Source organism: Drosophila persimilis, unplaced genomic scaffold (genome assembly GCF_003286085.1).
Source record: "Drosophila persimilis strain 14011-0111.01,24,50 unplaced genomic scaffold, DperRS2 tig00000002-arrow-pilon, whole genome shotgun sequence".
NCBI classification, from domain to species: Eukaryota; Metazoa; Arthropoda; class Insecta; order Diptera; family Drosophilidae; genus Drosophila; species Drosophila persimilis.
The window spans coordinates 12,522,180-12,535,476 of NW_020825289.1; the positions used below are offsets into that span (position 1 = coordinate 12,522,180).

Sequence of the window (13,297 nt, forward strand, 5' to 3'; positions counted from 1 at the left end):
GCCCCGTGTCGAGTGTGTCGAAATACTTCGACGTTTGAGAGATTGAAAACTTTGCCATTTTTATTTTCGATCTGGCGTTTTGATTACAAAGTTTTGCCGCCCCCCTCCCCCACTCAGGACTCTGCAATGCAAAGGTCTAAGGTCACACACACACACACACGGTGAGCTTTTTGGCCGCCTGTTTGCTTAAAAGCTCATCGCCGTGACATCAAATTATGGTAAATAATCGGATTTTCCAATGGATTAACTAGAATGGCATTACCAGGGGCCGGAGTCCTGGCCAACAGGCACACGTATGATTCTGTTTATAGCCTTTTTTGGTGGCCACAGAAGGCCAGGACCTACAGGACAGAGGGAACTTTCATGGCCTTGGCAGCCCAATGAATGGTTTGAAGGGGCAGCAGTTTTATTCTCTGTTGCTCTGTGGATCATTAAGCGTATCCTCCGCAAAGTTAGTAGCGAAACAGATGCATCTTCCATCGTATTCTCTGTTTGAATTCTCATTCATTAGGAGGTGAAGGCAACGCCAGAGCCAGAGCCAGAGCCACATCAATCACAGTTGAAAGGACGAATGGGCAGACAATAAATTTGAAAATAACTTGCAATAACTGTAATCAACACACTTGGCACCCCCTTGGCCCCCCCCGTTGGCCCCACGCTGCCGTTGAACGCGAAAACAATCATTCAAATTGCGCATACGCTCCGTGGTCACAGGTGCAATCCAACGTCAGGCATTAACCTGTCATGTTTCCCCGCTGATGTTAGAAATTATTGTGCATTTGTGTAAATCCGTGCCGCACGGGCGTGTCACTGCCACTGCAGTCGTTGTAATTGATTGGAAAGCACCGAGGGGGGAGGGGGTACCTTAACAATCAGCCCATGCCCCATGCCCCCATGCCCCATGCATCTGTATCTGTATCTGTATCTGTGTCTGCCCCTCTGCCGTGCAATTTTTTAAAAGCTTTTGCAATATTTCCCGGCTACAATGTGGCAAGAGTTTTTGCGCGTATCTCGTGTTTAGCACTTGATATTTATTACCCGTCGAGTGCACTCAAATCACTTGCAGTTGTTGTTGGGTCATTGGTGGGGTCCGAGGTTGGGCAGCAGTTGGTCAGCAAAACTTTAGCCCTTCAGTGTTTTGATAAGCATAATTGATGAGCATTCCGAGGGGGAGCAGCTGGAGAAGGAGCTGAAGGCACAGGCACAGAAACGCCATAAAATAAAGCCAAAAGCCATTTACGTTGCTGCCCCATGCCCATGCCCAGGCCCAGGCCCCACTCTCCACTCTCCAGCTGCAGAAGAAGTATTTTTTCCACATATTTTATAGCACATTTGTGTATTGAGTGCAAGTGCTGAAAAAAGTTATCATCAATGGCTGCTGGGCGCTCGACTCTCGGCTAGGAGTGCATCATCACGTTCATGCTGTATTTCACTCGCCCTTGCCGGCCCTCTGGCCGCCCCCCTTGCCTCCACACTTAGACGAAGGCCGGGCAAAAAGTGCAAGTATAAATATAATTTTATGTTCTTGGCATAATTAAAAAAGTTACCCGCATACAAACGGCTCTGAGTGGCATAATGTACATGCACTTTATTATTTTAGCGAAAGAGCGAAAGAGATGGCTACAGAGCAGAGCAGAGCAGAGCGAAAGAGACGGCCACAGAGCAGAGCAGAGCGGAGCGAGCGAGAAGGCAGCACAATTTGTTTGCCTAAAAAGCTGCAAATTTAATACGAATAATTTGTTGTTTATGAGAAACGGATTAACAAACTGGGGGATGAAGAGATGGAGATCCGATCCGATCCGGCCAGCCTGGGGCCACCCCAGATGCCCCCTGCTCAAGGCTGGGCCCCGTCCACCTACAGATACTCATTCTGTGCGAGTGGAATCATTAATTTTAATGGTGCCTCGCATAGGATCGGTAAAACTAATGAGCGTCTCCTGGGTGCAGTGTCCTTGGGGACGACCTTGGCTTGCCACCGGGGGACTGGCCACCAGCGATACATGTGCTTCCGCCGTCTGGCTGACCAATTCGGAGTCGTTGAACTGCCAGTCCTCTGGGGTCATCCGCCTCCTCCTCCGCGTCCTCGTCCTCGCCTGCCGGCACGTGCTTGTTATGCAAACAAGCTGCCAGGAAGCCTTCGACATGCTGTACTTATAATTTGTTGCCAGCCAAATAAACAATGCCTGCATTCAGGGCCCGGACTCCAAAGGGTGGCATGCATCACACACACACACACACACACACACACACACAGAAACACGTGCATATGTACTGATACGCTTTGAATTTCCGCTTCCGGCCATTTTAATATTATAAGCGAAGGCATTTTGTGCTGTGCTCAGCAAAAGGAGCTCAGGCAAAGGAAAGGACCTGCAGCTGAAGCACCAGCTGACGGACATTGCATGTGGCAAGGACTGTGTGTGTGGCAGAGAGAGACGGGGCAGAGAGAGAGAGTATAAAACAAATGCTTATGCAAGCAAAGCGACAAAGAATTATGAAAAAATATTACGAACCGGGCATTTTTGCATCGTTTTTACATTTAAATTAATTGCCCGCCGGCCGTTTGTGTTTCATTTTCGGAATCGCCTCGCCCGTCCACCCATCCCCCGTCTCCTTCATCGCTTTAATCATCCTCCAGGATACGGAGAACTCCTCTCATAGATACTGCAGTTTTACATGCGCCTCCTGGGCTACGGTTTGGTCTACGTCTACGTCTACGACTACGGCTACGTCTACGGCTACGGCTACGACTTCGGCTACGACTACGGCTACGACTACGGCTACGTCTACGGCTACGGCTACGGCTACGACTACGGGTATGACTACGGCTTCAGCTACGGCTACGTCTACGTCTATGGCTACGTCTACGGCTACGTCTACGGCTACGTCTACAGCTACGACTATGGCTACTGCTATGACTACGGCTACGGCTACGGCTACGGCTACGGCTACGGCGACGACTACGGCGACGACTACGGCTACGGCTACGTCTACGGCTACGGCTACGACTACGGCTACGACTACGGCTATGACTACGGCTTCAGCTACGTCTACGTCTACGGCTACGGCTACAACTACGGCTACGACTACGGCTATGACTACAGCTTCAGCTACGTCTACGTCTACGACTACGGCTACGGCTACAACTACGACTACGGCTATGACTACGGCTTCAGCTACGTCTACGACTACGGCTACGGCTACTTCTAAGGCTACTTCTACGGTTTAATTGCCGGCGCGAACTTTGCTTTTATGTTTGACGGAAAAATTCACTTTGCCTTGATATCCGGCCAGCCCCTGCAGCCCCTGCGGCCCCCAGCAAGGCGCTGCACTCACTTCGTTGAAGATTTATGGCCCCAGCCGCAGTCCCCGGCCCCTGCACCTGCCCCTGCCCCACTCGTATGTGGCACGTTGCTGAGGTGTTAAATTTTCCATTTACATAATTGATACAGTGGGGGGGGAGGGGGGGCTGGAGGGCAGACCGAGTTCAAGTCACTGCCAAAGTGCTTAGCATGCTGATTTCTGAATTTCTGACCTATGTCGGATGTCCGCATGTCATTCCCATGGCATTCCCCGTCTTGGCAGGGCAGCTCCTCCCTGGGCTCCGTTTTCTTTGCCGCATAATTCAGATTTGAGCCATTATGGGCCACAAAACTTCCGCTCGACCCCGTGCCCCGCTCTTAGCCTGGCGCCCACTCCCGCCTTGGCATGCGGCGAGTGCATAAATTTTGAGCCCAACTTTCTCTCACGTAGCAACTGCAGCACAGTCCGAGTCCTGGACATTGAGCTGCCTTCCTCCGCATTTGATTTAGTGTCGACTTGGAGCGGTTATTGCACTGTGCCTCGGAAGAGCATGTGCCCAGTGCCTGCTGCCTGGGAGAAAACTTTTCTTTAGTTTGTGCATTGTTGGGCCCTGCCAAAAGAAACAAGGACGCAGGACTGCCAGATACTGTCGTAGCCAAAGTTTTCTCCCCCACACACCTGGGAGATGCACAAAAACGACGACAGACGACAGCCGACAGCCGACAGGCATATCATTGAGAAATCAACCAATACGAATGGCTTAAAGCCACTCCACATGCGGGGCTCGAAGGGGGGGGTGGGGGGCTGTGAGTCCACAAATTTGGCAAGATACCAGCGGAGCCATCGTCCACACAATTCATCATCTTGAGGGAGCCGCGAGGTTTATTTACGACCCTTCGGGTTCGGGTGAACTGTTTAAGGATGGCCACTGTCCCCAGCGAGAGATCGTTCAGTCACTGCCCTGGGAAATCTTCCGGTGCCCCGCCCACAGCCGAGCGACAGTCGCCTCATAAACTGAGGCGCCCCCATCTCCATCTCCATCTCCATCTCCATCTCCATAAGCGTCCGCCGCAGAAGTGAGAAATTACGCTGAATGCCGAAAAGTATGCAATAAAAATTTTGTTCGTCTATCAGCAGCCACTGGCGTACGGGGGGTGGGTCAGGGGGGCACAGGGGGGTAACTGGGACCAGTTATTAATCTCGAGTCGCCAAATGAGCCGCACTCGTCGGCATTTAGATGTTCGCTCTTGGGGCGCAAATAGAGCCCTAGATGGATGGCGGCAAACTCATTGCAACGGCATCGGGATCCACATCTCCGTGGCAGGCGGCCCAGGACCTGCAGTGCCGGGCGCTGTGAAATTTAATTTGCCACTGATTGATGGCGAGCGATTTGGTGTAATGTCCCCAACGGACATGGCGGGGAGGAGCCTCTGGGAGGTGCCTCTGGGAGGAGCCTCTGGGAGCTGCCTGCTGGCCATTGTGCGCGCCATTTGACTTTTCAGTCGTTGGACTGATTGAATGCCTTTTTTTGGGTGGGGGGAGGAGTGGGGGGGGTCAAAAAGCGGAAAAAATTTATTTGCTTGTTCTGCTCATTGAATATTCTGAATATCGGCACACACACACACACACACAGGCGTATCTTTTAATGAAATAAATTTCCAGGCTTCGATTTTGTCTTGCCTCGCCCCTCCCCCCACCCCTCCCCCCGTCACCCTCCTGCAGCGAGCATCTTAAAGTTTGCCAAGTTCTTGTCGATTCATTGAATGGCCGAGCACGAATTTATCTGCACTTTTGCAGCTTGTCCTTGTCCTTTGGGGACACATTTTTTTTTTGATTATACTCCGAGCTAAGAAATTAGCTTGCACATTTCTTGGCAGTTTATGCACCGAAACAAAGGACTTGCCGTTCTTGGCAGATCCTTTTCGCTGCCCAGGCCAAAGTGGAATAATTGAGTTGATGCCAAGGCGCCCCCCCCCCAGCCCGCCGGACAGTGCCAAAAAAACTTGCGAACGTATCGCAGGAAAATCTAAATTAAAAGACACACAAAACACAAATCAAATGTCTCTCTTTGGGGGGGGGGGATGGGTCCTGCAATGTCCTGTCTTAAGCTCTTTATTGGCTTACGAATCCATCGAATATTCATGCGGCCCAGGCTCTCCATCAGATATTATTAATACATTCTTGATGGCCTTCTAGGAGAGCCCGGCTGGGAGGCAGTAAATACTCCACAGGAGATATGGGCTGCCAGCGCCAGGACGAAGCCAGGCTGGGGAAGCTGGCAGGGGAAATGCTGGGAAATAAAAGCTTGCTCCCTGGAGAAGTTCTTGTTGAATCCAATCCGAGCACAAACAAAAATTCAAAGGCACTGCCGTAAACTGTGCGAGAAATGTTCGCTTTTTGTCTCGTCTCCGGGGGGGAGGGGGGGAGGTGGGCTGTGGGGGGTATGCTGAGTAAGAAATGTGATAAGCCGAGACAAGGAGCAGTGCTGCTACTAATTGAGAGGTTGCCGCACGGCACGCATCTTAAATAAAAAGGAGGCACCACGAATGAATGACCCTCTACGACCCCCGCCCCCCCCTACCATATGCACATGGCAAGGGGCGTGGCCAATCAAGGCTCTGTTTGCACGAGAAAAGGTGAAAGGTAAAGTTTTGAGCAGCTTTGTGGTTAGTTCTTTAACAAGCAGATGATTTCTGTGGGAGAAAATATTAGGCAGCCACCAACAGAGGCACCTTTTTTGCAGTGCAGAGCGATGCATTCCCCCCAGCCTCCACACACACACACACACACACACACACACACACACAGCACAAACAGAGATGGAGCTGAAGAGCTGAAGAGCTGAAGAGCTGGCTTCCTGCGGCACCAGCTTGCTATTTGCCAAGCAGTTTCAGATAGATAGATACATAGATAAAATTGAACTGGGATTTGGGGATTGCACAAAAGTAACTGAGCAAATTTCCGCAGCTAGTTGAGCTTTTGTGCGCTGCTGGGTGGCTGTGGGGGCTGTGGGGGCTGTGGGGCTCTCCAACAAGCAAATTGAATGCTGCATCGGCAACGCCATCAGCAGGAATCAACAGCAGCAGCAGCAGCAGCGATGGAGGCCACTGAAAGTTGGCTCCAAACTGGAGCCATGTGTGCACTTGTTAAGTGGCCAAAGTGCGTGCCATCTAAAGGGCGGCCACGGTGCATGGTCCCCAATTAAATACGGCCCCGACAGTGGCAGCGCGGAGGCAAACAACAGGAAATTCACACCGGAAAAGCAGCGACACACATCGCAGGGCGTCTTGGGGCGCCGCCTGGGACTGGGGGGACTCCGAATCGAGCCAAGAAACGTCCGTGAACCGTCCGCGAACCCGCTGGGGGGAGGGGGGGGCCCACAGACAATGTGCAGCGCCGTTTATTAATAATGCATCCGTCCCAGCAAGTGCTTTCCTTTCATTTGGAGGGGGTGGGGGAGGAGGAGGTGGAGGAGGAGCATCAGCTTAAATCCTCATTAGTGCTGATTTAAGGCTTTAAATTACATTCTGTTCCCCGAGGAGTGTTGCCCGAGGACATTGGAAAACAGAAAAAGTCATGACCATCCGACAGGAGGCGACTTTAAAATCACGAGGACACGACTGTTGTGGCAGCCTCAAGGACATGCACTCTCCGGCACGCCAGGGACAACGGACAACGGACAACGGAGACCTCAGCTTTCCGCCCCAAATACCACCCGGATATTGATCAATGGCGAGGGGCAGGGCCATGAATTATTGCGGCTCCTGCATTTGACATTTATGTGCTGGCCAGGTAGCAGACAGCAAGTATGTGGGCGTGGCCCTGGCCAGCCACTAAAAAACGAGTCAGATTTGAGGTAAAGACAGAGACAGAGACAGACAAAGTTAAGTCCTTTCTCAAACTCCGCAAAACTTTCGCCTGGAAATGTGATAACTGTTGAAACTTTCGGAAACAGTTGGAAGCAGTCCATCTGCTAGTCCAGTGTCCACTCCACTGGAAGTTGCTTGAAGAAAGGTAAAGAGATGGAATGAAACCGCCATGGATCCGCGGATTTCAAGACTTTGAGGGGCTCTCAAGGACTCTTCTCTGGGAGCTTCCAGCCTGAGTTTTTAGATGATCAGTGGCTCTGTTTTGGCACATCATTTCAGCTTCCACTTGGCAAGTCTTCCAGTGGAATTTACTTGAAGAAAAGACCGCTTTGGATCCTCAGATTGCCCGACTTTGAGGGGCTCTCAAAGACTCTTCTCTGGGAGCTTCCAGCCTGGATTTGTAGATGATCAGTGGCTCTGTTTTGGCACATCATTTAAGCTTCCACTTGGCCAGCCTTCCTCTGGAATTTACTTGAAGAAAAGACCGCCTTGGATCCTCAGATTGCCCGACTTTGAGGGGCTCTCAAAGACTCTTCTCTGGGAGCTTCCAGCCTGGATTTGTAGATGATCAGTGGCTCTCTTTTGGCACATCATTTAGGCTTCCACTTGGCCAGCCTTCCTCTGGAATTTACTTGAAGAAAAGACCGCTTTGGATCCTCAGATTTGCCGACTTTGAGTGGGTCTTAGCCTGGGCTCTTTCCTCTCTTCTACCAGGCACAATTTCTCGATGATCAGTGCATCATTTAGGGCTCCACTCAGCTGAGAATGGCTTAGTTTCGGTTGAACGAATGCCAGCGATATTGTTATTTTCACTTGGGGGGCCACGAAATGGGGGCCCCCGGCATTTCACACTCGGAAATTAGGCACAGACCGCAGCAAATCCTATTTTAGTTTTATTGTTCGCCCTGGAATACCAGTATTTTGCCATTTCCGATGCGATTTAATATCATGTCAAACATAAGCCTTTCCTTTCTTTCACACACACACACACACACACACACTGGCACACACACAGACACACACTGGCACACTGGCACACGCATGACAAATTGTTTATTTTGGCGTTTAAGTTCTTCCCCCTTTCCCCTCCCCCTCCCCCACCCCCTCTTCTCTTCTTTTTGTTTAATACTTTGCATTTCACTTTTATTTCGGTTTCGGGGTTTAGTGAAAAATCAATTGAGCGATGGCAGCAATCAAAACCGTAAGCCACGAAACCAAAACCGCACATCAGTTGCGCCCCCCCTCCCCCCCCCCCCTTGTTTGTTGTTGTGTGCGCGCCTCTGTATGTGTGTGTGTGTGGATGTCCGTGTGTGTGTGGTTGTGTCTGCTGTTTGCGCTGCGACTTAAATCGCCTTTGACAGGCTTTTGAAATATACGATTTTTTATTTAATTTAACAATTTTGTGTAAACAGAACCCCCCCGCGCCCCCGCGCCCCCCTCCCCACAATTCTATGCGGGGGTTCAACTATCTCTAATCCGACGGGAAAGGGGCTTGGTTTTTGGATACCCACCAGTGCCTTCGCCTGCAATCAAAAGCGAAATTAATTACGCACTTTCGGTTTCTACTCCCCCCCCCCCCCCCCCCCCTAACCCCACCCCCTTCAGTTTTGTGCATTTCTCTCATGCACTGGAAGGGGGGGAGGGAGGCCCATTTGCATTGGGTTTTTTTTTTCACTTTTTTATTGTCTTTTCGGTCGCATTTGAGTTTCGTTTTCTGTTTTCTGTTTTTTCTTGTAACAAATTACGTGCAACTATTTTCGAAGGAAAAAGAACTTGAATGCGTTCCAAGCGACAAACTAGGAAGGGGGAACTTTGCGAGTTGCTGCTGCGACCGCAACTCTACATGTATACCCGATACATAGTGGGATACAGATCTAACAGGAGTGTGGATACCAAATTTTGTTACTCTAGGCCTTAAAAGTCTCTGAGATTGATTTTCGTTCTTCGCGGGGGCGGAAGGGGGGTGTGGAGAAATTTTGAAACAACCTCGTCGAGGTCCGATATCACAGAAGTGTAGATACCAAATTTGGTTGCTCTAGCTTTTATAGTCTCTGAGATCTAGGAACTCATATTTTGAGACCTGTGTGTTAGAGAGAGACAGAGCGAGACGGAATGAAATTGTTTTCTTGATTCTGGCTATAATAATTATACGATCTGGTTCAGATTTTGCATTTTAGAAGATATAGACATTCTCTACGATTCGGCGTTTTCTGTTTTCTCGTATCTTTGAAATTGTGGATGCCACAGATTTTCGCCCTTTGTGGGGGCGGAAGAAATATTCTTGTAACAGTGACATATCACAGAAGTCTGGATATAAAATTTCGTTGCTCTTGTAGTCTTTGAGCACTAGGCGCTAATAGGGAGGGAGAGACGGACGGACAACGGAAAAATGGCCAAAAATTAGATGGGCATATTGCCTGGGGAATGCAATTTCAGGGGAAGTTGACCCAGATCCGCCAGAGTTGAATGAACCCCAGCTGGGAGAGAGGATTTCCTGCGGCTTTGGCTTTGATCTAATAAGCCCGTTGTGCAGGTTTTCCATTTATTTTCGCTAAGCCCAAAACAAGTTCTGTGCTTTTTGAAGAACTTGTCGGAAAAGCCCTGGTCCCGGCCCTGGCCCTGGCCCTGGCTCGTACGTACTTCACATTAATTTCACTTTCTTTCGCACACGCAGAGAGAAGAGAATCGACTTTAATGATATAGTGGGGCGGTGGGGCGGTGAGGGGCCGGTGGGGCTGGGGGGGCTGGGGGGAACAAGTTTGATATCACAATAATTAGTCACGTAGCTGTTATGCTTGTTTTAATGTGACTGCGAACGCGTTCATAATGCTCCATTATGAATGAGTGTGTGGCATGTGGCAGGGCATGGGGCACAGCAGCTGCAAATGTTATAAAATAAACAAATTATAAAAGAGGAGAAGGAGAAGGAGGAGGAGGAGGAGGAAGCGCCGAAGATTTCGCTGTGGCCTGCCAATAACTTGTAATTAACGTTATTGCCACACGGCGGCCATTAGGGGCACTGCCTGCACTGGAGGCTTGCGGTAAGAACAGTTGCCCAAAGGTTGCCCCCAGTCACAATTCGCACCCTCAAAAGCGGTCCAACGAATCTGTGCACCGCTCTTGTGGCTTTATTTAAATTTATTTTATCATCATAATTACGCGCGTATCCAGAACAATGGGCGAGCCGTTGATGTGGGAACTGTTTTCGGCTAACTAGACGGGGAAAAGATTACTTAGATTGTATCCACCAGATACACGGTCTGCCGCCGAGGCAGAACTTTCACGAAAGTTCACAGACCACAGACCACGCTGCCAGCTTCGCCTCGAACGTGAACGTGAACGTGCCACGGTGCTACGTGCTACGTGAGACGCATGCGTCCGTGGCTCTGACTCAGACTTTGAGTCGAGTTCGGTTCGAAAGTAAAATTAGCAGAGGCGTAAAATTATTCAGCTCTCGAGGCGTTCAGAAGATGGAGCTGAAGATGCAGCCTGCCCCTGCGACAGGCACGTAATCTGTGTCGCTGCTCTGAAGAACTGTGCTCTGACCTTGCGCTAGAAAATCCGTTTGAGGGGAAACTCGCTGAAAAGCGAAGGGGGGAGGAGGTGGAGGTGGAGGCGGAGGTGGAGGCGGAGGTGGAGGCGGAGGCGGAGGTGGAGGCTGCAGCCTGCCGCTGACGAATGCCTTTGTGGCGTTGGTTTTCGAATGGGCGAAAGCTGAATGCCGTTTTGGTTATTTTCACCCACGGCAGCGGCGGACGACGGTGGCAGACGGTGGCAGACGACGCTCGTCAAATGTAGTTTAAGCAATGAAAGCGCTCAGTTGGCTGGCCATTTATCAAAAGGCTGCAATTGAAATGCTCGGCGCACAGTTGGCTTAGAAATCTGCTCACCGCTGCCGTTCAACAGAGAAAAATATCTGCCACGGGAAGGTGGCAGGGCAGGTGGCAGGTGGCAGGTGGCAGGGCCGCCCTTTGCACAAGGGAATACAAAAATCTACCGAGTCAATTTCCACGCGGGGCACGAGAGGTGGAGCATTGCAGAGATGGAGCCAAACATTTGGCCACTAAAGTAGTGAAATAATTTCCGTTAATCGAAAGTTGCGACGCACGTTTAAGTTGGCCAAAACGAAACGAAGCCAAACGACACAAAGACACACAACGAAAAAAAAAAAGCCAAACGACACGCTGCGCTCATAAAAACACAATAAAAAAGTGACATTTTGGCCAAAAGCTATTCGCATAAACGGAGGCAGGGCGGGGCGGCAGGAGGGGCAGGGGCAGGGCAAATCAAATCACAGCCAAAGTGGAAAACAACAATGCGGCAGCAGCATTATTGACAATTTACGTGGACTTGACTCTGACACTCGGACAAACAGACAAACAGACAAAAAGACAAACAGACATTCGGACATTCGGACACAGAAACACTGTTTCGGGCAGTTTTTTCGGTGCTTTTTTTCCGACCAAAAGCCCATCCTTCCGAGCCACCGTTCAAACTGCTCTCGGCTGTTGCTCTCCGCTGTTGACTGTTGATTGTTGGTGTCTCCTCCCACACGCAATGTGCAAATAAATTCGAGAGTACGTGAGCGAGTGTGAGCCGAAGAAAAGTGCTTTATAAGAGCCACTCCATCAAAACAAACAACAACAAAACAAAAAAAAATACGGCCGACTCAACAAAACGAAAGTAGTTTGTTCTAAGCGTAACGCTATTAAAATTGATGGCCGAATGAAAACATAATTACATGGCCCGCAAGCAGCCGGGGTGGGGGTGAAGGCCAGAAATTGAAGCGAGGGGAAACGGCCGAGACTCTACATTCGTACCCGACTCCCGCTCTCTGAGATCTAGGCGCTCATCGAGACGGACTGGGCTATACCGACTCGGCTGTGGATTCTGATGCTTTCTGGGGCTGGAAACGCTTCCTTCTGGGACCACATATCCAATACCAATACACCCCACTACGCTCTGAGTATCGGGTATAAAAATAGTAGATACAAACTATACAAGCATCGAGACATGAAAACATTCAATATCTGCGATTATTTGTTCACTTGTCAAATCCAGAAAACAAATAAGTATGGGCATGGGTATATGTGGGTCCCCCATAAAAGTATTATTTTGGCATCAAATCGCAAGCAGAGCAGAAGCAGAACGTCGAGTCGCACCATAGTGATACATTAGGGAAAACATTCTCTTTACTCACTTACCCACAATCTTTCTATTCTTTTTCTCATGCTCTCAATTCTGCCGAACGATAATTCGACGAAGAAACCGCACCGAAGCCGCAAACGATTGGGACAAAATGATTTCCAATAAGAGCACAAATTTTAGGCATTCATTTATGCATATGAGGTGAGGCACAAGAGGTGAGGCACTAAGCAGGAGAGGGCCAGATAAGCAGATCATTGGGAGTGCCTTACCCTGCTATAAACTTCACTTGGAACGAAAGCACTCATTTCGTTTTGATTCTCTTCTTCATTGCACTTCGACGCCATGGAGTGGGAAAGGGACAACACTTCACGAATTTGAAAGCACGCACACGCACACACACATTGCTGGAACTCACGCGATGAAACGAAAAAAATAACGGGACAACGAAACAATTAAACATATTTACACATTAAAAAAAATTAGTTTATGCCAAATTATATGTTTTTCTACACATACATATGTATATCAAATATATAAAACACATAGAAAAATATCACACATTGCATCACTTTTCCTTCGCCGAACTGCATTTTTGTCTTCATTTTGCCTTTTTAACACACATTTTCTAGCAGTAAAACACTTTTTTTGTACACCAAACTTCACTACACACTTGCGGGACATTTTTCCAGTTGGATTTTTCACCATTTTCCTGATTGAAACGCGGAGCTGACTTGCGTTCTTTGATCTGCTCCTCTTTCTATTTGCTCTCTCTTTTCCACGCTCAATTCGGGTACTTTTGCAAAAACGAAAAAAAAGGGAAACAACGAAATAGTAACCATTTTAAATTTATGCACAAATAAAAGTATATATATATATATCACGAATTGCCGCACTTTTCCTTCGTCGAGCTACATTTTTGCCGCCTTTTTGCCTCTTTTGCGCCCCCGTCCTTTAGACAACACAATTTCTTGCACTAA

At 49.3% G+C, this 13,297-nt stretch overlaps 1 protein-coding gene across 1 annotated transcript; it reads right to left on the reverse strand.

Moving 5' to 3' along the window:
* Positions 1-7,640: 7,640 nt before the first annotated feature.
* Positions 7,641-8,400, reverse strand: LOC113565030. The gene is made up of 3 exons (XM_026984940.1): positions 8,297-8,400; positions 8,204-8,255; positions 7,641-7,724 (listed from the first exon to the last, which is right to left on the reverse strand). The coding sequence occupies exons 1-3, from the start codon at positions 8,398-8,400 to the stop codon at positions 7,641-7,643; spliced, it is 240 nt and encodes a 79-aa protein (XP_026840741.1).
* Positions 8,401-13,297: the final 4,897 nt, after the last annotated feature.